The sequence below is a fragment of the Somniosus microcephalus genome, chromosome 19 (genome assembly GCF_052327205.1).
Source record: "Somniosus microcephalus isolate GS21.2 chromosome 19, FLI_Smic_1.0, whole genome shotgun sequence".
NCBI lineage: Eukaryota > Metazoa > Chordata > Chondrichthyes > Squaliformes > Somniosidae > Somniosus > Somniosus microcephalus.
Window position 1 is genome coordinate 38474244 of NC_141005.1, and position 24133 is coordinate 38498376.

General features: G+C 41.7%; 1 protein-coding gene across 11 annotated transcripts in view; it reads right to left on the minus strand.

The window, feature by feature from the left end:
• LOC147104347 (lysine-specific demethylase 2B-like) overlaps positions 1-24133 on the minus strand; it is a 210122-nt gene that overhangs the window by 43162 nt on the left and 142827 nt on the right. For all 11 annotated transcript variants that reach the window (XM_085961615.1, XM_085961613.1, XM_085961611.1 and 8 more), the window contains one exon: positions 6731-6955. In XM_085961615.1, the coding sequence (XP_085817741.1) occupies positions 6731-6955 (225 nt within the window). The remainder of the gene's footprint in view (positions 1-6730; positions 6956-24133) is intronic.

The following is a 24133-nucleotide window of genomic DNA, read 5'->3' on the forward strand; positions in this document are numbered from 1 at the left end:
CCCTCTTAGTTCTAAAGATGAGGTTCAATAAGCCATAAAGATGTGCGTCTACAATATCTTGGCTTTCCAAACCTAGGCTTGCTCATAGAGCGGATCCCGATGCTATCCCACTCCCCTATCACTCCTGTGCCTGTCAACCTCCATTGATTCCCCATTACCAACACACTTGAATTCAAAATCCCGGCTGGTTTACAAATCCCTCCACGACTTCATGCCAACTTAGCTCTGCAACCTCCTCCTCCAGCCCTTTGTGCTAGCATGTGCCCTCCACATTTCCAACTCTGCATTAACTCCTACCTCCATTCGGCCATCAACAGCAGTCTTCAGCCATTTGGGGCCCTCCACCTCACCAACTATCTCTCTGCCTTCAAAAGCCAACTCAAAATCTACTTGTTTGACCATAACGTAGTCACTTTCATAGTTCTTCCCCTATTGCATCTGCTTCTGTCTCGAAGTACCTTGTAGGCATTTTTATAAGTATAAGTAATTGTTGTAAGAGAGGGGCAGGAGGTTGGTCTCCTGAAACAGGAGCCAAAGCAAGGGCAAAGTAAAGTGTCTTTAGCAACTAGAAATGCTTCCAAATCCACGAGTGTGTTGATGCTATTTCCTACCTTTTATCATCACAAAGAATTCAACGTAGTTACAGCATTAGAAACATTAATCTTATTTAACAATCTTGAGACAGAATGTTCTCACTAACAAACAAGCAGTAAAGTTTCACTGGGATTACTCAGCAATGCTGCTCAGTCTCCTGCACACACTAGGAAGATTGCTTAAAGCAAATAAATATTTAATCAGAGTATTGAAACAACTTCAAACATCAAATAACAGAACTTTGTAGCTGCTAAGCACTTTTAAATTAAATATTAGCAATGCTTGTCAGTTGTGCACCCGATATAATATTTGTTAAGTAAGTAACAGTACAGCAAGGCAGTACACACACAGATTTCATTTACCCTATTCAACCACAAATTCCTGTTCACTGAACACTGTATTTAATGCCCAGGCTAAACAATTAGAGATTTATTGAATTGGACAGTCTTTCTAGCTTTGTTGTGCACGTGTGCTGTAAATGCATGACAGCATAGCAAATACAAATTAAGATAAGCACATGAGGAGATATGTTCCAGTCCCAGGGCAGAATCAGTGGGATCAGCATACAGTGAACTTTGCACTTGCCAAGACTGCACATGGTCGACTTCATGCAATTTCCTGAGGCTGACCTAATTACATATTCATAGTCAGTTCTCAGCTGCATTGGGCCTACTAGCTAGAGCTGTTTTGACAGGGATGGGGAAATTGTGCACAGGTGCACATATTAAACGGCAGTAGCTGCTATTTAAAAAGAGGTTGAGCATTTATTGGTGGCCAGAAAGTTCTGCTGCACAAAAGTACCGATGGCTGGTGAGCATTGCAAGAAAACCTCTCTTTACAGATGCCGCACTGCAGGTGCTTCTGCAGGAGAGAAAGAAGAGTTGTCCCTTCCAAGCACCTTCCCTACAGGAAAAGTGCTCTCGAGAGGAGATGGTGCAATAAGTTAATGCTTTTGTTAATTTAGTGTCAGGAAACAGTTAAAAGTATCTGAGATTGAAGTACGACATCACTATTTTACCTGCTGATTTGTACTGCTTCTGTGTATATTTCTTTCCCATAATTAACAATTCGTAGTTTAGCCTGAAATGTGTGGTTTGCAGTGTAGTGTTTTTCCGTCAATCAGAGCAATCAGGAGTGTACAGCGGGCATCCGGTGTTATTTCTAAAATAACCCAGCAGTGAAATGGTATACTGTAAACTCTGAGGCATGCAACATCCCATTTATTACATGCATAACAAAAATTTGGTTCATAAGAGGTGTGGGCCCACTAATGCAGGCTGCCATCTGTAGTGACCACAAAAAGTCCAAATCACAAGTTATATTTTCTTCAACATAGAATCATACAGCACAGGAGGCCATTTGGCCTATCATGTCTATGCCGGCTCTTTGTAAGAACTATCCAATTCCCCATTGCCCTGCAAGTGTTGTTCGAGTTACTGTGATTACACTACAATTACTGTGGAGCTTTGGGTTAGCTACCACTATTTCCCAAAACATTCAGTCAGAGTTCTGTTCCAAATGTTTGATCAGGTGATAACGGGCATTTTAAAATGTTTTTATGCACCTTTTCCAGAAAAACTAAGAACTGATTTCAGACTGCTCAAATTCCTGCAAATCAGCAAAAATATACTGCGGCTGCATTGTCTAGGGAATGTGCCAAGAGTCATATCTCCACATGGAGGGAATGAAAGCGGAGGAATACTCAACCACTCTTAGCAGATGAAACAGAATAGTATTAAAGGGCCTGGGAACAGGGAATTATTAGGGAATGGAAGGATGAGGGGAAAAAGCAAAGGAGAGAAGGAAAAGTAACCAATAATCTATAAAATGTAGGGAATGTATAGTATTGATATAATTTTAATATTTATTTAATTGTAGCATTTGCTTGCAGTTACTTTCTGACAACGTTGCACTGATTTACACAATCTGTCCTAGGTTTAATCCCACGTCTCTATTGCGTTCACTAATCTTAGCCAGGAAAAGGTGGGGTATTACAATTGACCTCAACGCCTCTTGGATAATTGGGATGGGGCAGGAATATTAGCTCGGGTTTTCTCTCCTGGTTGTTATTGAGTGACCCACGCTGGAAATGTGCTTGTGTGAACACCGGATGAGGAGAAGATTTAGCCCAGCTATGGCGCCCATGGAGAAGAGCAACTTGAGTGCAGCAGCTGAAGGCTAATGAATCGATATACAGGAAACTTTCGATTTACCGGCACCTAAATAACCGGAAATCTCGGTTAACCGGCAAAATTCAGGAGTAGGTTCAGGTAAGTTTTACTTCATATTGTACTTGCCTTCCTCGATCTGTTGCTGTGCAAGGGTGTGGCTGCAGCTGTTGCTAAGCTACAGAGACGCTTGGAACTTGTGGCCATTGTTCTGAACCTGTTGCTAAGCAACAGGGTTTGTTGCTTTATACGGAGCTCTCAGCATCTTTTACTATAGCTTTCGGTTATCTGGAATTTTTGATGAACCGGCACCACGTCGGTCCCGTATAAAAAAAAGTTTTCTGTACCAGTAGAGTAGACTTAGGATTGGAAGATTTTTTTTTTTTTTTTTTTTTTTAAATGTCCAGGTTCCTTGGAGATGTAGCGCTGTTAGGGTTATCTGAAGATTACCACCGCCAAAGCTGGATCGCTTTACAGGAAAATTGCCTCTTTGTACAAGATTTTGTCAACAGTAACAAAAAATATCTGCCAATCATTGTGCACCTCAATAATGACCCCTTAATGCCTTTCAAGCAGCAATTGTTAAAAAGTTCACTCACTCAACTGTGGAGTGAGCGACTGTGGTAGGAAATGGCTGCACGACAGCAGAGAAATTCCCATTCACCTGCATATTACTGCATGTACTAGCAGCAGTATTTTCTTTCCTCCTCCATAATGCTTTGAATTCTTGGCACTGGTAGCAATTTGTATACAACGCCTTGACCAAATTATTTTAACCATAATAAACTTCCATTATTTTTTTAATTTTAGTATTTTAAAGTTGGATAATTGTTTCCAGCTAAATAAAACTGCAATATTAAACCTCTCCACAAGTGATATATTATATATATATTTTCGGTGATGATAACTTTAGGACATTATGGTGCAGTTGCAGATAAAGAGAAAATTGTTAAACAGGTGTTGCTTGCTGTTTATTTCACCTTGTCTGCAGTAATTAGGTCCTAACCATCTTCAAATTGTCAAGAATTGTGTGGTTAGAAATGCAATGCTCTTGGATAAAATACCAGAAGTTTACATCGAGTTGTGCGCCTGTATTAGTATTTTCCATATCCATGCGACACTTTTGAATTGAGTAGTTTGGGATGAAACTATTCCAGGAAGCTGCATTCCAGCCTTTAGGATGGTTTTCGGGGATTGCACACCACTGGAACAGCCCAGCAGAGGATCTGCAAGGTGTTGACTTGGATAGAGAACTGGTTGGCAGACAGAAAGCAAAGAGTTGGAATAAACGGGTCTTTTTCCGAGTGGCAGGCAGTGGCTAGTGGGGTACTGCAGGAATTGGTCCTTGGACCCTAGCTATTCACAATATATATTAATGATCTGGACGAGGGAACTCGATGTAATATCTCCAAGTTTGCAGACGACACAAAGCTGGGTGGGTGTGTGTGCTGTGAGGAGGATGCCGAGAAACTCCAGTATGATTTGGACAGGTTGGGTGATTGGGCAGAAGCGTGGCAGATGCAATATAACGTGGATAAATGCGAGGTTATCCACTTTGGTGGCAAAAACAGGAAGGCAGATTATCTGAATGGCAATAGATTGGGAGAAGGGGAAGTGCAACGATACCTGGGTGTCCTTGTGCACCAGTCGCTGAAGGTAAGCATGCAGGTGCAGCAGGCAGTTAAGAAGGTAAATGGTATGTTGGCCTTCATAGCGAGAGGGTTCGAGTACAAGAACAAGGATGTCTTGCTGCAGTTGTACAGGGCCTTGGTGAGACCACACCTTGAGTATTGTGTGCAGTTTTCGTCGCCTTATCTGAGGAAGGATGTTCTTGCCATGGAGGGAGTGCAGCGAAGATTCACCAGGCTGATACCTGGGATGGCAGGAATGACGTATGAGGAGAGATTGGGTCGATTGGGCTTATACTCGCTGGAGTTTAGAAGAATGAGAGGGGATCTCATTGAAACTTATAAAATTCTAACAGGACTAGACAGACTAGATAAGGGGTAAGCCATTTAGGACAGAGATGAGGAGGAATTTCTTCACCCAGAGAGTGGTGAACCTGTGGAATTCTCTACCACAGAAGGCAGTAGAGGCCAATTCATTAAATATATTCAAGAAGGAGTTGGATATATTTCTTAAGGCTAAAGGGATCAAGGGATATGGTGAGAAGACAGGAACAGGATACTGAATTTGGATGATCAGCCATGATCTCATTGAATGGCGGAGCAGGCTCGAGGGGCCGAACGGCCTACTCCTGCTCCTACCTTCTATGTTTCTATTTCTATGCTGGTAAGATCTCTGGGCAAAGCTTCAAAAAAGCTGCGCTATATTTTGTTTTAATTGAACAAAATGTACTTCCCTAGTCTTTCCTTCCCCTTTCATGGAAATACATTCACATCAGTAACTAATAAATATTTTTTGTACTAATAACTGGTAAATTATAATTCTGGCAAATTTTGCTTTTCAAATGTCAGAAGGTCCCGGACTCTCAAACTGAACCGATTACATTCAGTTTTTAAGAGGCCAGAGTTAAAAGTCTGAAGTATAGCTTCGAAACCTGGCTATACCAATGATTCATCAAAACAAATGCAATCAATACTGAGTATTGCGGAATAGTTCAAAGACTAATGCATGGAATTAAATGTGTCACTCGACAATTACAGTGCGTTTCGTTAAGAGACAAACATGTCCATACACATTTCAAAAAAATTAATTATTGGTGTGAGGTCTTTCATTTTAAAGAAAGAATGACTTGCATTTATATAGCGCCTTTCACGACCACCGGACGTCCCAGCCAATGAAGTGCTTTTTGAAGTGTAGTCATTGTTGTAATGCAGGAAATTTTAATATAACATTGTTGGTTAAGTCACTGGAATTGATGGAGCTCATTTACTTAGAATGTCTAGTGAGCAAAAACTTTGCCCTCCAAAGTGTTGGAAAATGCACCCAAAAAAAAGTCAAGGTTTCAAAATCTTTGGGAGTGGGGAGGGAGGGGTGAGGATAGGAGGACAGGTTGCTCCAGCCCCTCCCAGAAAGTAATCTGTGCACTTTCAGCACTTGCAGAAATGTCTTCTCCTCCACATCAATTTTTCTCTGCAAATTCACTTCCCTCCACTTTTCACCTCTCCTCTGGGTGTTGTATCGGCATTAGGATACAGTTCCAGGACAGCACATGGTTTCCAATACTCAGCCAAGTGACTATTATTCATGTATGAATTTTGACAGCGAGCGTCAGCCGGCTATTCAACCTTGTGGAGCATCACAGCCAAAGCCATTCAACGTTCACGCATGTGCACTTTTCACAACCACCAAAAATCATGCCTGATTTTTCTCCATAACCCAAGGGTGCTGAAGGCAATTGTATTGATCCAGTCACCACCCCGACAGAGATCAATTAACTCCGCTCAAAGTGAGTACCAAATGTAGGCCCTCCCTTTTTTAAATGATCCACTGTAGTTCACTGGATAAACTTGGTGACCCATCAGGGGTTCCCACTTCTTCCAGAAATGGCTACACATGCTACCGTTGGCTGCTTTCTTTTAAAGTTGAAGAGTAGCTAACAATCTGTTAAACGAGCTCAATCAGCATTTTGTATGCACAATTCCTGACTTCTGGTGAACAGAGTGGCTCTATGATCAGTTGTTGTGCCTGTAATCCTGCTGTGTCTCAGTTGAAACTTTGATATTTTCAGCTTGGTCACACCAGATCTGATCTGGAGTAAAATGCTCACTTTTCAATTTGACAGAGCAGTGCAACAGTCCTGGACTTCCTCATTAATCGTGCTCAAAATGGCCTTCCTTCAAACATTTTGCAAAGGCTCGTTAATCCATTTTTGAAGCGGCAGCAAATTGTAAGAAAATTGCTAACAATGGAGAAATAGCCAAAAAGATTCCATCACCTTTTACATACATCAATTTTTCCCATAAATGTATCAAATGGAAACATTTCACCCTTTTGTGACTTACAGCAATACACTGCCTCATGATACAGGACTGTTTCATTCTCCCTGGTCCTCCAAACTTCTTCATATCCTTGCAGAAATGGCACTCGCCACATTCTGTTCTTAGACAAGCCTCGCATTTCCGACATCTTGTTCTCCTCCTGCGAGCTCCAGCTGTAGCCCGGTTCGCGGCAAGCTTCACAGCTGCAGAGGTTCCAAGCTTTCCTTTTGGCCTTCCTACTGTCCTGTGCTGTAAACAAAAAAAAAATCTCAATTAGCCATGTTTATTCAAACCTCTTTTGTTATTTTTTCTAGGTCTGTACAAAAGAAGTATAAAAATTCATATAACACAAGGAGTGGCAACTACCTGGTAGAGATGTACATACACGTAGTACAGCCACGGAGAAGGGATATACCTTGAGGGCAGAAGGAATCAAATAAAGATGCTGCTAACACACAGATATTAGTGTTATCTACACAACAACACTAAGTACGGAGTACAGCAGAATTTCTGATGTACTTTGCTGTGCGCAGGTCACAACAGGCCATTTCTGAGTTGCTTGGTGTCTCTTCCAGTGGGAAAATCATGACTTAGCAGATTTATCACAAGATCGAATTACTGGGAGTATCAATCTCTCGTGAGGCAGAGTAACCGTAAATATGATGTGTTAAAGCATATTACTTTCCCCGAGACTTTTATAATTGTGCAGACAATTTTCTAAATTTGCAGCACAATCACAGCAAGTGACCAGGCAGCCAATGGAGTTAAATGTATTGGAATTTAAAAACTCCTTTCCTTTCCCCTTGGAGCTGTTTGAAGTTAAAAGCAGGAAATTTACAGCAGGGTGGTCTAAGTCCTTGATGCTAATTTCATATTTTCACACTTTGGGGAAGTAACTTAATCATTCTCAGCAAAGAACTCACTACACAAGTTAACAAGCACTCTGAATCAATTCACCCCCTCATATGGATGCGGGCTCTGGCACACAAGCAAGTGTGGTTGTCATTAACTGGCATTACTTTTCTTCTCAAATGCTCATCTATCAATCAGTATAATAAAAACTATACAACTGTGTACATTTCCTGTCAATCACAACACACTTCCAGCGTCAGACCTAATCGCATGCAATTTCTTGCCAAATTTCTTGCACCCGATTGAGAGGCAGCCTGACAGCCTGGAACTGGTTCTAGGTCGAAGAAAGTGGCAGAGAGGTAGAGCTGGGTGTTGCCAGCGTACATATGGAAGCTGCCTCCTTGCCTGCCGATGATGTTACCAAGGGGCAACATGTAGATGATAAGGAGTAGGAGGCCAAGTACAAGTCCTTGGGGGACTTGGGAAGTGGCTCCATTCAGTAGGAATGGAGCTACGCGAGGGCAGTCCAGTGGACCTGGGCAATGGAGTTGTGTCTGGGAAGGAGGATGGCATGCTCAACGATATCATGGAAAGGTTGAGCAAAACAAAGAGACTGTGATCAGTCACGTTTTCTCCACGAGGCCTATTCATAAATGGGGATTATAAGCCTCAAACTTATGTCCGTTGAGATCCTTTCTCCACAGTCTGACTTTTTTCCCTTCTTCTCCATGCCCCCCCTTTCAGGATGTTCACCCAGAGTCCTTCTCTGCCTTTGTAGTAATTCCCCACTGTCCCAAGTGGTTTGCTATCTAGCTCAGATTCCTTCGCTGATGTCCTTGTCCTTTCCTGCCACCCCAAGTACTTAAATACATGGCCAGAGTTCTTCCTCACTACCCAATTCCTTCCTCGTGCCCCGAGAGATTCCTCACCGAAGCCTCTCATTTACCAAAAAGAGCATCCTAATCAATTTTAATACATCTATTAGTATATCAATTCTGGATATTTCCAACAGGAGAGCAACATTGCAACTTCTGAGTCAGAAGGTTATGGGAGTTAAGTCCCACTCCAGAGACTGGAGCACAAAAGTCCAGGCTAACACTCCAGTGCAGTACTGAGGGAGTGCTGCACTGTCAGAGGTGCCGTCTTTCGGATGAGACGTTAAACCGAGGCCCCGTCTGTCCTCTCAGGTTGACGTAAAAGATCCCATGACACTATTTGAAGAAGAGCAGGTGAGTTCTCCCTGGTGTCATGGCCAATAGTTATCCCTCAACTAACATCACTAAAAAAAAAATTCTCTCGTCATCATCACATTGTTTTTGTGGGACATGGCTGTGCATAGATTGGCTGTGTGCAAATTGGCTGCCGCGTTTCCTATATTACAACAGTGACTACACTTCAAAAGTACTTTATTGACTGCAAAGTGCTTTGGAACATGCTCTGTATAAATGCAAGTTTTTCTTTTATATAAATCAATCTGCCAGCAATGCCATTTTATATTCAAATCAAATGGTTTTACTGAAATGTCAAAGTCAGGATTTTCAACAGAGCTTTAAATATAAATTGATGTATTGGCAACCTCATATCAATATTATAAATATAAAACAGCAGCTATGAGTGTGAAAAGTCTATAGCCATTAAATTCTTTTCACCTATAGCCGTTAAATTCTTTTCACTCTCTGATAATTTAAGTTTTTTTCCCTACATGTTTACACTTTCCAGTGTGCCTGATCAGATCACTTCCCTTACAGGGAGTACATTGTAATTGCCTTAAAAAGGACCAAACTGCATCAAACACATTTTTAACTTGGCATGTAAACATCACAAATATGCTTCAGACCCAAACTACCAATGTACAACACTATGGGAGACCAACTAGCAAGATTTTTAAAAATTTAAGCATAAGTTTACGTAGAACCATAGAAGTTTACAGCACAGGAGGAGGCCATTCAGCACAATGTGTCTTTGCTAGAGCAATCCAAAACAAAATAAATCTGACTGCCCTACTCTCTCCCCATATAGCCTTATACAGGAAACTCTCGTTTAAACGGCACCTAAATATCCGGAATTCTCTATTAACCGGCAAAATTCATACTCCGAAAACAACACCTCAATAACCGGAAATGTTGCCGAGTCCGAGTCTCCCGCGGTGGCCGAGTTAGTCAGTGGGGGTAGTTCTCCAAACTGCCACTACTCGGCTTCTTGGCGCTGTCGGAAGTCCAAACACCTCAATAACAGGAGTCTGACTCTCCCGCGCTGTCGGTAGTCTCTTCCGAGCCGCCATTTTACTGTGTGTCTCTCCATCTTTATTGTGAATTATCTCCCCCATCTTGCATTATGGAATTATGTTTGTTAAAAATAGCCTCGGTGGATAACCCTCTCCGTCATCCGGAATTTTTAATCAACCGGTATCATCCCGGTCCCGTCGGTGCCGGATGCCAAAGAGTTTCCTGTATCTTACTCTGCTTCAGGTACTTATCCAATTTTCCCGTTACAAGATGCAATGGTGTCTGCCTCAAGCACTCCCTGTGACAAATGATTCCATGTCCCAACAACTCTCTGCTTAAACTAACTTCTCACTCTCTCCTCACTCGCTATAATGGGGCGCCCAAAACTACATACAGTACTCTTAACTGTGGCCGTACAATATTTTGTATAAATTCATCATTACTTCTTTACTTTTATACGATGCCACTATATATACTGTGTATCAAACCCTAAATGCTACTGGCCTTTTGATGACTTTATCTACCTGCGCTTATCTTTCAAGGAATTATCTATTTAAATCCCTAGGTCTCTCCATTCATCCATGCCCTTCAGTGTCTTTCCTTTAAGTGTACATTCCTATTCCTTGTGTTTTTCTCTAAAAATATATTAACTCACATTTATCCACTTCAAATTGTATCTGCCACCTGTCTGCCCATTCCACCTATCCCTTCCTGAAGTCTTCCACAGTCCTCTTCAATATTTGACAAACCTCCTATTTTTGTGTCATCAGCAAATTTTGAGATGAGAAAACATGTTCCCGAGTCCAAATCATCCAGATACGGAGAACAAAAGTGGAGCCAGCACTGACCCCTGGAGTACACCACTTCCAATCTTTCCCCAGTCCGAACAACACACACTTACTGACTCTGTTTGCTGTTAGTCAACTTTCTCTTCATGTTTCTACATTTCCTCATACCATTTGTCTGAATTTTTCCAAATCTCTTGGTGAGACAACTTATTGAATGCCTTCTGAAAATCCATATAGACTACATCTACTGCATTCCCTTTATCAATTCAGTCAGTCATTCCTTCAAAAAGGTCTCAAATTTGTCAAACATGACTTGGCTTCAACAGATCCATATTGGCTGTCCTTGATTAATCCATGCAGTTCTAAATGCTTACTGATTTATCATAAATTATGGATTCCAAGAGTTTACCCACAACTGACTTTAGACAAACTGGTCTACAATTACCCGGTTCATCCTTCTTTCACTTCTTGAACAAGGGTATTCCATCAACTACTCTCCAGGCTCATGGCACAACTTGCGTATTTAAGGAAGATTGAAAAAATTGTGCTCAGAACCTCTGCTGTCTCCTCTCTGATTTATTTCAATATCCTAGATTGCATACTATCAGGGGCGAGTGACTTAACCACCTCAAATTCTGCTAATTGTTTTCAGAACCAATACCTTTTAGAATTAGCTCCATCGATTGTTCTATATTCTCCTCTAGCACACCAATGTTCTCAATCCCACCAACATTTGCCAAAAAATGCAATGCAAAATATTTATTACCTCTGCCATACCTCCAACCTCTACAATTAAATCCCATCCTTAATCTGAATGGTTATACTTAGCGCCTTTAATATAGTAAAACATCCCAGGAGCATTATCAACAAAATTTGACACTGAGCCACATAAGGAGATGCGAGGACAGATTACCTAAAGCTTGATCAAAGAGGTAGTTTTTAAGCAACGTCTTAAAGGAGAGAGAGGTGGAGAGGTTTAGGAAGGGAATGCCAGAGTTTAGGGCCTAAGCAGCTGAAGGCATGGCCACCAAAGGTGGCGCAAGAGGCCAAAATTGAAGGAGCACAGAGATCTCGGAGGGTTGTAAGCAATGTTCCCTGTAATTTTTTGGGGGCCTGCATAGCCCCTTTAAGGGGCTGCTCAGGCCACTCAAAATACCGCGCATGCACGGTTTTTACATTGAAAAGCCGGCTGCACAGGTTCCCTACAGGGAACACTGGTTGTCGGGCTGGAGGAGGTTATGGAGATAGGGAGGGACAAGGCCATGGAGGGACTTGAAAACAAGAATGAGAATTTTAAAAAGAAAGCATTGCCAGGCTGGGAGCCAATGTAGGGAAGCGAGCACAGGGGTGATGGAATACATTTATAGGAATATATTTATTTTGTAATGCATCTAATATTTGAACTTTTCCTACTGCTGACCTGTTGACCTATTTGCTAACTTTTCTGCCCAGTTAATTTGGGCCAGATCCCCATGCACCTCACTGAACTTTGCCTTTTTTTTCAGTCCACTATCCTTATTGTTGACTTTTCATTATCCTTTTCTATTGAATCTAACACGTCAATACCTAAATCACCGAATTTCAAAATATGCTGTAACATGCTTATACCGTTACTAAAAATCAAATCGCTAGAGTGAAATACGATTTCATCACTCTTGTTTTTCTGAATATGTGTGATCTGATAGTGAATACAGATGAAATCATTGAGGAAAGTAGTTGTTGAAGTCACTGTACCAGACTCTAAACTAATACGCACAGCTTTTAAACACGGGATTTTTGTTACATGCTGGGTTAATGACAACTTCAATGTGCGAATTCAGCTCTGCACACTGTCAGGTTCAGTAAATGCTCCAAGACTGCTCTGCCACTGGTCATCTGTGTCAGCACCAGTGTTTAAACAAACATTTTCAACAACAAAAAGGTTGCACAACTACATACTGGGGCAGACCGAATACAATGCTAGCTCTTTATATTGGGCTCCAATGATATATTAGTGCCCACTGTGCTATGCCACATAGTGGTGGAATGCAAGCGTAAGCTTGTTGATCTCACATGGCACTGCTCATGGGCAGAGGGGCCTTACACTGGGGCATGAAAGCTGGACAGTTGGTCAGTGACCAGTTAGATCAAGGGCAGTATATCACAGGAAGAATTGATGGTTCTTCATGCCTGAAGTGGCGACACTGGGAGGTCGGGACTTGACACTCATGAACTGCCACTGACACTCTGTTCCCTGGCTAGGATACTCACCCACTGTCGGTCTGAATTTTGGAGGCAATATCACACAGGTGCATAGAAGTAACTATCATTGCCAATTTCACAATGTGATGGGCCACCGTTGACCAATCAAAAAGCAAATAGGAACCCCACATTCATACATACACAACACTTAACTTACAATGACAAACAGACCAATGGATAGATACACATCTCCCTGTATAATGTTAAAGTGTGCAAAGTCTGCTTTTTAACCATCTCCACAAGTTTATCCTGCACAGAGATCTTGCTCAGTTCAGGTTCATCCAAATCAGAACACAAGAAACACAGAAATTTGTAAGTAAATATGCCTCAATAGGTAGTTTGGATGAAGAAGGCACTTTAATCTCTTTTTTTAAAAAGAACACCAACACTTCTCAATACAGCATTTGGTTGTTTCAAATGAGGTTAGTTTTCTGGCCTTAACCACACTTCCTGGCACCTAAGTCAACCTATTAAAAATAAATCCTGATGTCTATCTTAAAATTGCTTTGCACAGCTCTGAATCGGCACCCTCGTGCCCTGATGTATATCAACGTTTTACTTCTCTATCTTATTAAGTATTGTATATAATTCTAAAACCATCTTTGAGATATAGCTTTTGAGGCTCAAGAGCCCAAAGGTATCAAAGCTCTTCCCAAAGCTCAAGTCACCCCAGCAAGAAATAGGGAAGAAATGGATGCAGAACATGCACCATTCCTGTGTGAGGTGAGAAAAAAGCATCATACTTTAACCCCCAATTCACAGTCTGTTTCTTCATATTGACCTTCCCAGACAGAAGTACTACGCAGACACTTCCTACTCTACAAACCAGAACTTTATGCAAGACTTGATATTTTTCCAAAAAGAGTGGTGTGGACTTGTTGTTAAACACATTGTTAAAACACATTTTTAGGAAGGTGAAGTGATATAAACAAAAAGGTACAATAATGGGAGTAAAATGATTTGACTCACCAAGTAAAGATATGAAGCTTTCCAAATGGATGTTTTTCTTCAAATTGAAAAACTTAAGTGAAGGGTCAAGACCCATAGTGCAACACACCAAGGTTGAAATGAAGAAGTTAGACTAAAATGAGCATATTTCCATGAAATCACAACTTCCTAGGTCAAATACTCTGGGTGCTGCTGCTGCCCGTGGGTTAGTCTGATTTTTTTTGGAAATTGGTTAATAAAAGACTAAATAACTTGTATATATAAAGTAGACTTATATTTGTACGTATGTAAATATTTATATCACATGTTGTGCACTTGATTCAGAGAATTCAAAATCGTCAGCCTTTGGGTCACCCGCTATGATTTATGCATTTTTTAAAGCCAGTCAACTTTAATATTAATTTGATTACTAAGGGATTAATTGACAATTTCTGATTATGCATTCATTGGAGATACTGGCCCAGAATTTGCAGCCAGCAGCAAAGCAAAGGCGTTAGCTGCTGGCCCCGAAGTATGCTCCGCACAGGGATCTCGCAATCCCTGTGTCGACAACTGCGGGTTTTCCGACCTTGAATGCAACTCAACGGAACTTAAAGGGGACTGTCTAAGCAGCCAATCAAGAGGCAGAATTCTCACAGGCGGCGAACAAGAAAGTGAGTAAGCTCTTAAAATTCTAACTTTTTAAAATAGTTAGAGAGGGTAAAAGAAAGATTGGGGTTCTCACATGGGAAAAAGACAAACCTAAAATAAAGATGCACAAACTTAAAATTTAATTTTTGGGAAGTTTCTTATAAAATTACATTTTTATTAAAATGAACAAATTTCACACTGCACAAAATTAATGTTAGTTTTCCTAGCCCTTAACATTTGTTTAGCAATCAATACACTGTTTAACACCCCGGTTAAATCTAATCCCTTTGGGTTTAACTTTTGGTGGGGAATTTAACAGCATACTTATTACGGAAGAGTCAAAGTTTTCATCAGTTTCAATGACTTACGAGATTTCACTGATTGCTGGCTCTGTGGGTGGGTGGGGCGCACAGCGCAGCCAGTTTCGGAGCCGTCACTGACTGACCGCAACTTGGGGATTTCCGCATGCGCTTGTGCAAGCGCCAAATTCCGAAGTTGCGGTCGGTTTCAAAGGTGGCATGACAGCGTACAGAGTACACCGTCATACTGACCACAAATTCAGGGCCAATATATCATAATAGTGACAAAAAACAAGAAGAAAGGGATTTTAGTATATGATTTTGCAATATAGTAATACTGGATCATCTATAAAGAACAGTACTTGTGATCATCAATTATTTTCAATTCTAAATTCAGATTTTTTAAATCTTCTCACCTCTTCTGAAGCTGTTGGCACTTTATAGAGTACAGTTTCGCAAGCAATGGCCATTATCCTGTATCTTGCCTAAGTTAAATTCTACATCTGTGTCCCTAAACAGCAAATGTCAAAAGGCTATTCAGCAATGGGGGCTTCATAGTCAAATCGAATCCTGTCCTCTGGCATCCAAATAACTGCACTTCCAGTAAGGATCGTTGGATAGTGAGTGGTAGCCTTGGCTGATTTTCTTTTCCTTAACCCAAAGATCCTAAAAGCATTTGTAGCATCCAGTCATTGCCCAATCTGAGATCAGCCAACCGGGAATCAGAACAGGAACCGTTCGGCTCTCTATGGCTCGATTACTCACTGGATGAACTTGGAGACACACTGGGGAGCCAAAGGTATTAACTACCACCATGAGCGGAGCCATCAGGGGGCATGACCCACATTTTAAAAAACTGCTGTCAGAGGCAACCCTGTAACATGAAACAACCTGACATCAGTGCTGTCAAAGGCCCTGAAACTTCTTTCAGGAGATAGTTTCCTTGAGTGTTTCCGACACCAAAGTGCCACTGTCATAATGGGCTTTTCCCCCCAACATCAGAGAATATCCCTGCCAGAATGACAAAAATTGGACATGTGCAGCATTGCAATTACTTTAAAGTTGTATTTGTGACTTTCAGCAATTGGTAGTGAAATGGTTGCAATGTGGAATTAATGGCCCGGAATTTGCTGTCAGCGCTCACTGCTGGCCCCGAAGAAAGCTGCCCACGGAGATCTCGCGATCTCTGTGGCGAGAAGTTTGCCTTTTTCGACGCGCAAGTGATTTCAGCGCTCTATAGTGGGCATTTCCTAGTGCGATCTGCTGTGTAAGCAGCCAATCACATTGCAGAATTCTCACAGGCAGGGAACCAGGTGATGAGATGCTGCTTTTATCTGGACTTTTAAAAAATGTTAAGAGAGCAAAACAAAGATTGGAGCTCTCACACGGGGATAAAGTAGAACCTGAAATGTCATGAACAAACTTTTTTAAAAATTAAAAATTTATTTTAAAAAGTTTAAAAATCATAATTTTTATCATAATGGAGAAATTTGACACTCCACAAAATTAAAATTAGTTTTTCAGAACCATAACGTTTGTTTAGCGGTCAATACGCATTTAATGGGGTATTGAACAGCAATATTATCGCGAAAAAGCCCAAGTTGTCATCAGTTTCAGAGATTGTCGGCTATTGCCGGGGGGCGGGGGGGGCCACACCGAAGCCAGTGTCGGAGCAGCGAATGACTGACCGCAACTTCAGGATTTCCGCGTTTCGATGCGCATGCGCTAAATCCTGATGTTGTGGTCAGTTTCAAAGGGGTACAGCGTTCGGCGTCATTACCAACCGCAAATTCTGGCCCATTCTGTTGTTGCTGAATCTGCCGTGCACAATGGGAGCAGACCCAATTGTAGAATTGCTTCTATTATTTAAAAAAAAAGTATAAGCACTCTCCCCAATGGGCTGGTCAGTAAATATACCACCTAGTATGGTGCTGTGCCTCATCAGCCGGTGGGTCCCAGGTTCAATTCCTAGTCTAAGCTGAGTTAGCTGGGACGACTGTTAGGGTAATACAACTGGCAAGATAAGTAATGGACTATGGAGGGGGAAAGAAAAATAAGCTGCATTTCTCCCCAATTGCTATCCAAGAACCCTTCTGAAATTTATGTCAATCTCAGGTGAGAACAAATTTGAGCTTGGATATTGTGGTTCTCTCTCTACCAAATAGCCTGCCTATCCTCACCACTGGCGCATACAGCTCCCTCCTTGGTCTTGCTCCAATGGATTTCTACAACCTCCTCAGCACCTACAACCGCCCGTACCCTCCACTCTGGACTGTTGTGCATTTCCTCTTCTGTCCATCCTACCAATGATAGCACAGGATTCAGCCATCACACCTACACTGTGGCATTCTCTTCCTAAACCCGTTCACCTTGCTCCATTTCTCACCTTCAATCGCCTCCTAAAAACCTCTCTTTGATCTCAACTATGTCTTCTTCCAATCCATGCTGGGTGCCTGAATTTCTTCTCCACCACAGCCTTGTGAAGCATCTTTGGACATTTCACCCTGTTAAAGTGTAAGCTGTTGCTGGTGGTTGCCCAGGGAACTGTACCCTATCACGAGCCAGCACTTTCAGGGGGGAAATGGGAGTTGAAAACAAAACAAAAAATTCAAAAGAAAGTGTGCATGTGTAGAAATATTTGTACACATCGACGCACGCAAGACTGGAATGTACAAGTGCAATTTTTCCCTTTATTTGTAACAGCGCCAGAGAGGACGGTGTTGGTCCAGAAACGGGAGGGGGAAACCAAGGTCACGAAGAAAAGTGGGTTACGTGTCTAGCTGACAGTTTATGCTTTTTTGTTTATATGCCGTTAGTTTATCTCAGACTATACGATAGTGTGCCAGCAATGCCACAAATCCCATCTGGCTGCCACCAACCGCACACAGTCTCAATATAACCAGAAGCTTCATTTCAGTTCGGACCTTAATTTGGATCTAGAAATGCACGACAGTAACAGACCTGTGACTTTTTTCCCTGCATGTGCTGGTGAAGGGCTGGAAACATTTTTAGAGAAAGGAAATAATCAGCTTACCATCCCCCCCCCCCACAGCCTCCTCCCTGCCATCCCACCACGAAAGTTTGATGGTTTAAAGATAGCCTTTTATTCTCGGCCAGATATTCTCTCTATGCTATAGGAAACTGAATCCTATAGGGAACAGACTAAAGGAACTCTCCCAGTCAGTACTAGACTTTCTTTTGGCACTTACAATGAAACCATTATACATTGCATGAGGACGGGCTCTCACACAGCAGCATATAACTCAATGAAATCAATACAGATATTAAATAATAAATAATAGATAAAAAAAGATCGTGAGGGGCCCACTTATCAACTCAAACATGCATGGTGACTGAAAGGCTGTCTCCCAAATCATACTCAGGATTACTGAAATGTTGCTTTAAGCCCAGCACTACCAAACAGTTTTAAGTTACATAGAAAATGATTTTCTGCACAAAATTCTTTTATGCCCAAGTCGTCAGCAAACTGGTACAGTGGGAGATCAGCTTGGGTAAACACTCCCTCGTTACTCAATATTTCGCTGCAAAAGTGCCTTCAAGAATTCATTACTCCGACAGTACCACGAATACACAACCACAGCCATTTAGAGAACAACTCATTGTTAAACCGTAAGGTTTCTCCTCTCCTCTCCCCTCCCCCACTCTATCCATGCAGCAAAGACAGATCTGGCTTTCAAGCACAATCATGTTTAATAGGTTTCCTCCTCAGAGGTACTATCTTTATCAAAACTGTGGGTGTTTGTAACTTGAAGCTACACTACGTTACATCTAACATTTGAATACTGCTGTACTTTGTGTAACAGTAGTGCCAAGCAACGCTACGCTCTTATAAAAGCTGTTTTAGTTAAAAACACAAATTGTCTCACAAATAAAGATGAATACAGTTGAACACTACATTCTTCCCTATAGGCACACTATTAAAAAACTTGGTCAACAAGGAAATAATAAAGCATGAAAAGCACAGAGAACAGAATTAATATTAAAACATCCCAGGCAACAGCATGTGTTGATTTGCTTGTGATCAGTACATCAACAATACATTTGTCTATGAACTCAAAGCAGCAGTTGCTCCAAAAATGGGTGTTAAATGCCCTAAAGGATGAGGTTTAAAATGCCATATGGGACGGTAGTTTGTGAGCTCGGTCACGGATACCTGCTTCAGTAAACAGACAGGGTTTATAATGCCACATGCTTCAAGTTTAAAAGTAACAGCATCAGTAAGGAAGAAAAAGCCAAGCTGTTGGCAGCTGTCCTAAAAACATGAACAGCCACCATCATTATTCAGCACAACAGAGCCTGGCTTCAGCTTAGCTACTTTAAGCTCTCAACATTGTTTCCCCAATAAGGGCTTTCTACTTTAAAAAAAAACTGAAATGCTTCTCCTGTGCCCACAATCAAAGCTGAAAGCTGACCTGCTCTGGGTCGGAGTCATACTCCTCATCATCTGCACTCAGGGACATGGCCATTTCTCAGTCTGGGCCCGGCCACAAACAAACTGACATGGCTGGAGTGCTGTAGTAACGAGCCTCCACCATAAACCCAGCTTCCACACTCAAGGCTCATCAATATTCATGAGGGAAGGTCAGAATGGGGTTGAACCGTTTCAATTGACCAATCAAAAATAAGCAGATGTTTTATTTTGAAAAGCAGACAATAGGGCTGCTGCTGGTTGTGATTACACACCATAGTCAGCAGGCGGAATGACACTGTGAGGGCACGTTAACAAATCATCCTGCTAAAATGACTTTAGAGCTCTTCCCCAGCCCCTTACACATCTGACAATTACTAATATTAAATTACAAACGAGCCAGAAAGAGTTTAATGCACGGAGTCTCTGTCACAGGTGGGGCAGACGGTGGTTGAAGGGGCGGGTGGGTGGGCTGCTTGGGTTGACGTGCGCTGTGACAGAGACTGTAGGTCCCGCATTGGACTCATCAGTCACCTGCGAACTCATTTTTAATGTGGAAGCAAATCATCCTCGGTTCCGAGGGACTGCCTAAGAAGAAGGAATGCACTAAGCAAAAAAAAGAGTATAGCTGTAATCACAGAGCTTTTACAGGCACACTTCATTTACAGCTTTATCTATGCTTCCATTTATTAAACACTCAACAAATACTCTTAAAGGTCCAACTTAAAGCACATGACCAAAATGTGTAGCCTGACATTTTTTTTTTGCAAACTGTAGTCCTTAAATTCATTGTGAAGTTAATGTGTGAAATAAAGCTTCTGTAGTTTGGCAGCAGCTTATTGCCAAATGCTGACAAAACAATAAGGGAAACAGCCAACATATTTTATTTTAAAGTCTATAAATAAAAACCACTAAAAATTCACTCTATTTTAGATTTTAAAAAACCAGATGAAGACAACAAAGAAAATACCTGCATTTATGGAGAACCATTTCAGGATGTCCTGAAGCACTTCACAGGCAATGGATTACGCAATGGCTGGGATACTAGAAGAAATTTATATTCTTCTTCAAATAGTGCCATGCAATGTTGCCCCTAATTTCTTTTTGGGTGCGCGGTCCCTTTAACAGACTGCGCAGCCCATTCAAAATTTCGCACATGCGCGGAATGTCCCATTGAAAAGCCGGTGATCAGTCTGCGAGGGACCTCCAGGCTGCTTGGGAACATTGCTGCCATGGCATCTTTTACATCCATCTGTGCTGCGGCCTCAGTTTTGCATTTGATCCAAAGGGCTGCATTTTAAGCATCAGCATCAACTTAGACTATTCGTTCCAGGACATAGTGGGGAATGAACGTACAGCCTTCTGACTCAGAGGCAAGAATGTTATCACAATGCCTAACTAACAACATGGGACATTCAATGTCAATGCATCACGGGGGGGAGGGTGTGGCAGGGAGAAGGAAATTAGACACACAAATCAATGAAAGGTCCATTACCACAACAACAACTGGCATCTATATAGCACAGTTAACCTAGTAAAACGTCCCAGGACACTTCACAGGAGCATTATCAGACAAAATTTGGCACCGAGCCACACAAGGAAATATTCGGACAGGGAAGCGTTAGGTTGTAAGGCACGTCTTAAAGGAAGAGAGACGGAAAGGTTTAGGGAGGGGAATCACAGACCTAAGAGCCTTAACAGCTGAAGGCACGGCCGGCAATGTTCCTCCTAATTTATTTTGGGTGTGCGGCCCCTTTAAGGGGCTGCGGGGTCCATTCACACGAAACTTAACATTGAAAAAGCCGGTCCTGGGCTGCGCGTGACCGGCAGAGAGCTGCACAGCCTAGAAGAAACATTGATGGTGGAATGAAGGAAATCGGAAATGCGCAAGAGGCCAGAACAGGAGGAGCGCAGAGATCTCGGAGGTTTGTAGGGCTGGAGGAGGTAGCAGAGATCGGGAATGGCTAGGCCATGGAGGGATTTGAACAAGAATGAGAATTTTTAAATCGTGGCCTTGCTGGACTTGGAGAAGTATGTTCATAGCAGAAATACTGGCAGACCTACTGCATCCACTGCATTTCTATAATAAAACATATTAGTTGGCTGCTTGGCGGTTCAGTTGGCAAAGCCAACATGTAACTGAGGCATATTAAACAGGAAGGTCCCAGGTTGGTTTCCCTGACTGTGCTGAGTCAGTTGCTCTCATCTGGGATGCTACAATTAGCCTCTGTGATCCTAGGCTAAGGAAGGAAAAAAACTCAACCAGGTTTCCACTCCAATTGTCATCTGATATCCATTGTCCTGTTGGAAAGTATTGTAATGGCCCTTATAGTAAAACAGCCTGCTGCCTTCACTGTCTGGCCTTATACAGAAAGAATGATCATTTGAGTAAGGTACTAGAGGGCTGACAGCACCATGGGAACCAAATCATAGCATGAATTATTACTTTCAGGAAAGAAGTGAAGAAAAGGAAAGAAAACTAGGGTTCCAATCACCAGTCTGTGCCGAGTTAGCGGGTCTCAAGACAGGTTCCAATTGGGCTCTGTGCCTCTCAGTTGGGGAAAGGAAAAATCAGCGAGGATCGGGATCCCTGCTCCTAACGCTACCCAGTGACTGTTGCTGGACATGTGCATGTATGAACAGGATTATGCTGGATTGGGTTGTGGTGCCCCCTGAGGTCAAACAGCCTGACCTCCAACTGCCAGCACATTTCATATGGAGAACTCTCCGAGCGAATTCACATCCCTTCATGGTGCTCTGGAGCTCTAATGTACTGCACAATGTCACGTAACAAAACAAATAACCAAAAAAGATTTTGAAACATGGGACCGGATTTTGCTCTCAGCGTCAGCCGTTCATTGCGCTTATACTTGCCCACAGACTTTCTATGGAAGTAGCCATCGGCATGCAAATAATACTGGTGTAAAATTAAGAGAGTCGAGTTTAAAAACATTTTTAACGTGGCTTTTTATGGTTTTTTTGAAAGCTATCCTTAGAATGTCACTATAAACAAAAATTAAACATTTTATTTTCTCTTTTGACAGTCTCTTGAAAATGAAGCTCATTTTTATAATTATTATCTGCCGTGTGTGTGTGTGGAATTGGACATCGCTAGTTAATGCTACACCATAAATCCATATGCTTAAATGACATTTCATGGAGAGACGGGAATTGAAATACAGACCTGCTTAAAATTTATTTTAAATTGGCTTCATTATCTCTCTATAAGTCCTGTGTACAGCGTCTGTCACACATTAAATCTGTCACACTATGGATATGCCTGTAATGTGAGAAATCTGTGCAACGCTTTTCTGATTTGCTCAGGTGTTAAATTAACCATGCTAATTTACTCAATTACAGAAAGAGAAGCTACCAATCAGAATGGGGAAAAGCTACCAATCATCACAAAACCACACAAACAAAATCACCCAAATTTTTCTCAACCTACCACAAAATATTTCAACTAAATTACTCATTTCTTTTCCCCCAACTGCTTTCAGCTGCTATTTTCCTTCCTCACTCAGGTCACGTTATGCAACTAAAAATATTGACATCAAACACCAAAAAAAAATCTTAATTTTCAGGGGGGGGAAAAGTTCACTCCGCTTACTTAATACATTTAGTATTAAAAATTGGAAAATTGTGCCGTAGGTGGGGGGGATTTTCAGTTCCTTTTCATAAATTCGGTTTGCGTCATTATATTGGGAGTTGAAGGTTCAACCCTATGCCTGTGAAACTACAATACCCAGAGTTCACCACGACAAGCTACCTTACAAAGAAAATTTGAACATCGCAGCAGTGGGTCAAGATACTCAGCTTTACAGCTAACAATTACAGGTTACAGAACAGTCTTACTCTGACTGACACGCGACTGCCTGTGAGCTGCCAACAGAATACTGAGAGATGAAGTCTCAACCCACAGAGCTGTCAATCAGATGTCTCCAGCCAATCAAGGTCCCATCCTCTTCCCAGAGGTCTCAGCAACAGCTGTCAATTGAAGTCAACTACCCCAGGGTGGGACCTACCTTTTAAACACACTCCTGCAGATCTCGCAACAAAATCAGCAGATGATATACCTTGCATGATTGAATTAATATTGCATGATAACAATCTCTTGTCACTTCATACCTGGAAGTCTCAATATCGCTCTAAGTTTACAATTTACATTTATGTAGATCCCAGAGCCAGTACGCCCGGAGCTAAACTGATGCATTTCCCTGTGAAAAATATTTGCTGTGATGCTGATTTACGCCTTTTTGTGCTGATTCCAGCAATACAAAAATACACAAAATCCAAATTGGGAAAAGGTCATTAAGCTAAACAAAAAGTTTTTAAAAAAAGCAATTGAATAGAAGCAAAAAGGACGTTATTCGTAATTCTCTACAACTCTGAATTTTGGAAATGGGTACCGATTGTGACACAGCTCTTTAAACAATTAAGCAATTAAGTTTTAAAGAAATTCAACAAAAATGGGAAAAGAAAACAAAAAGGCAATTACAGAAGACACCCACTCTATCAGGCACTCTCAATGGCAAGTACCAGCCTGTAGATGTCTCCTAGCTATTTTCCCCCTTAAACACTATCTTTCAACGGCTGATCTGTTAAATCTAATGACTTATCCATGTGAAAATAACCAACGGTCACATTACAGGGACAGTAGCCAAGGAAATAGGGATACGGGTTGTAAAAGTAGCAGAAAAAGAAAACCCGTGACGCCAATTAGGAAGACTGATAACAAACAGATATCAGGTACGATCCTATAATGCAGAACAAAACAAGATTACAGATGAAGAAGTAGCTAGAAAAATCAGAGGCGGTAGCTGGGTTAAAAACGCAGATTGTAACCCACAGGGAGACTGTAGTCATTGGGGACTCGCTGCTCAGAAAAGGGGATAGCCATGTGTGCCACAATGACAATAGATATAGGGGCAGTTATTCACCTGGACTTAATAGCAGAGCACGTTGAGTAAAGGTTAAAAGAGATACTTAAGGGGACAGCAAGAGACTCAGTGGTG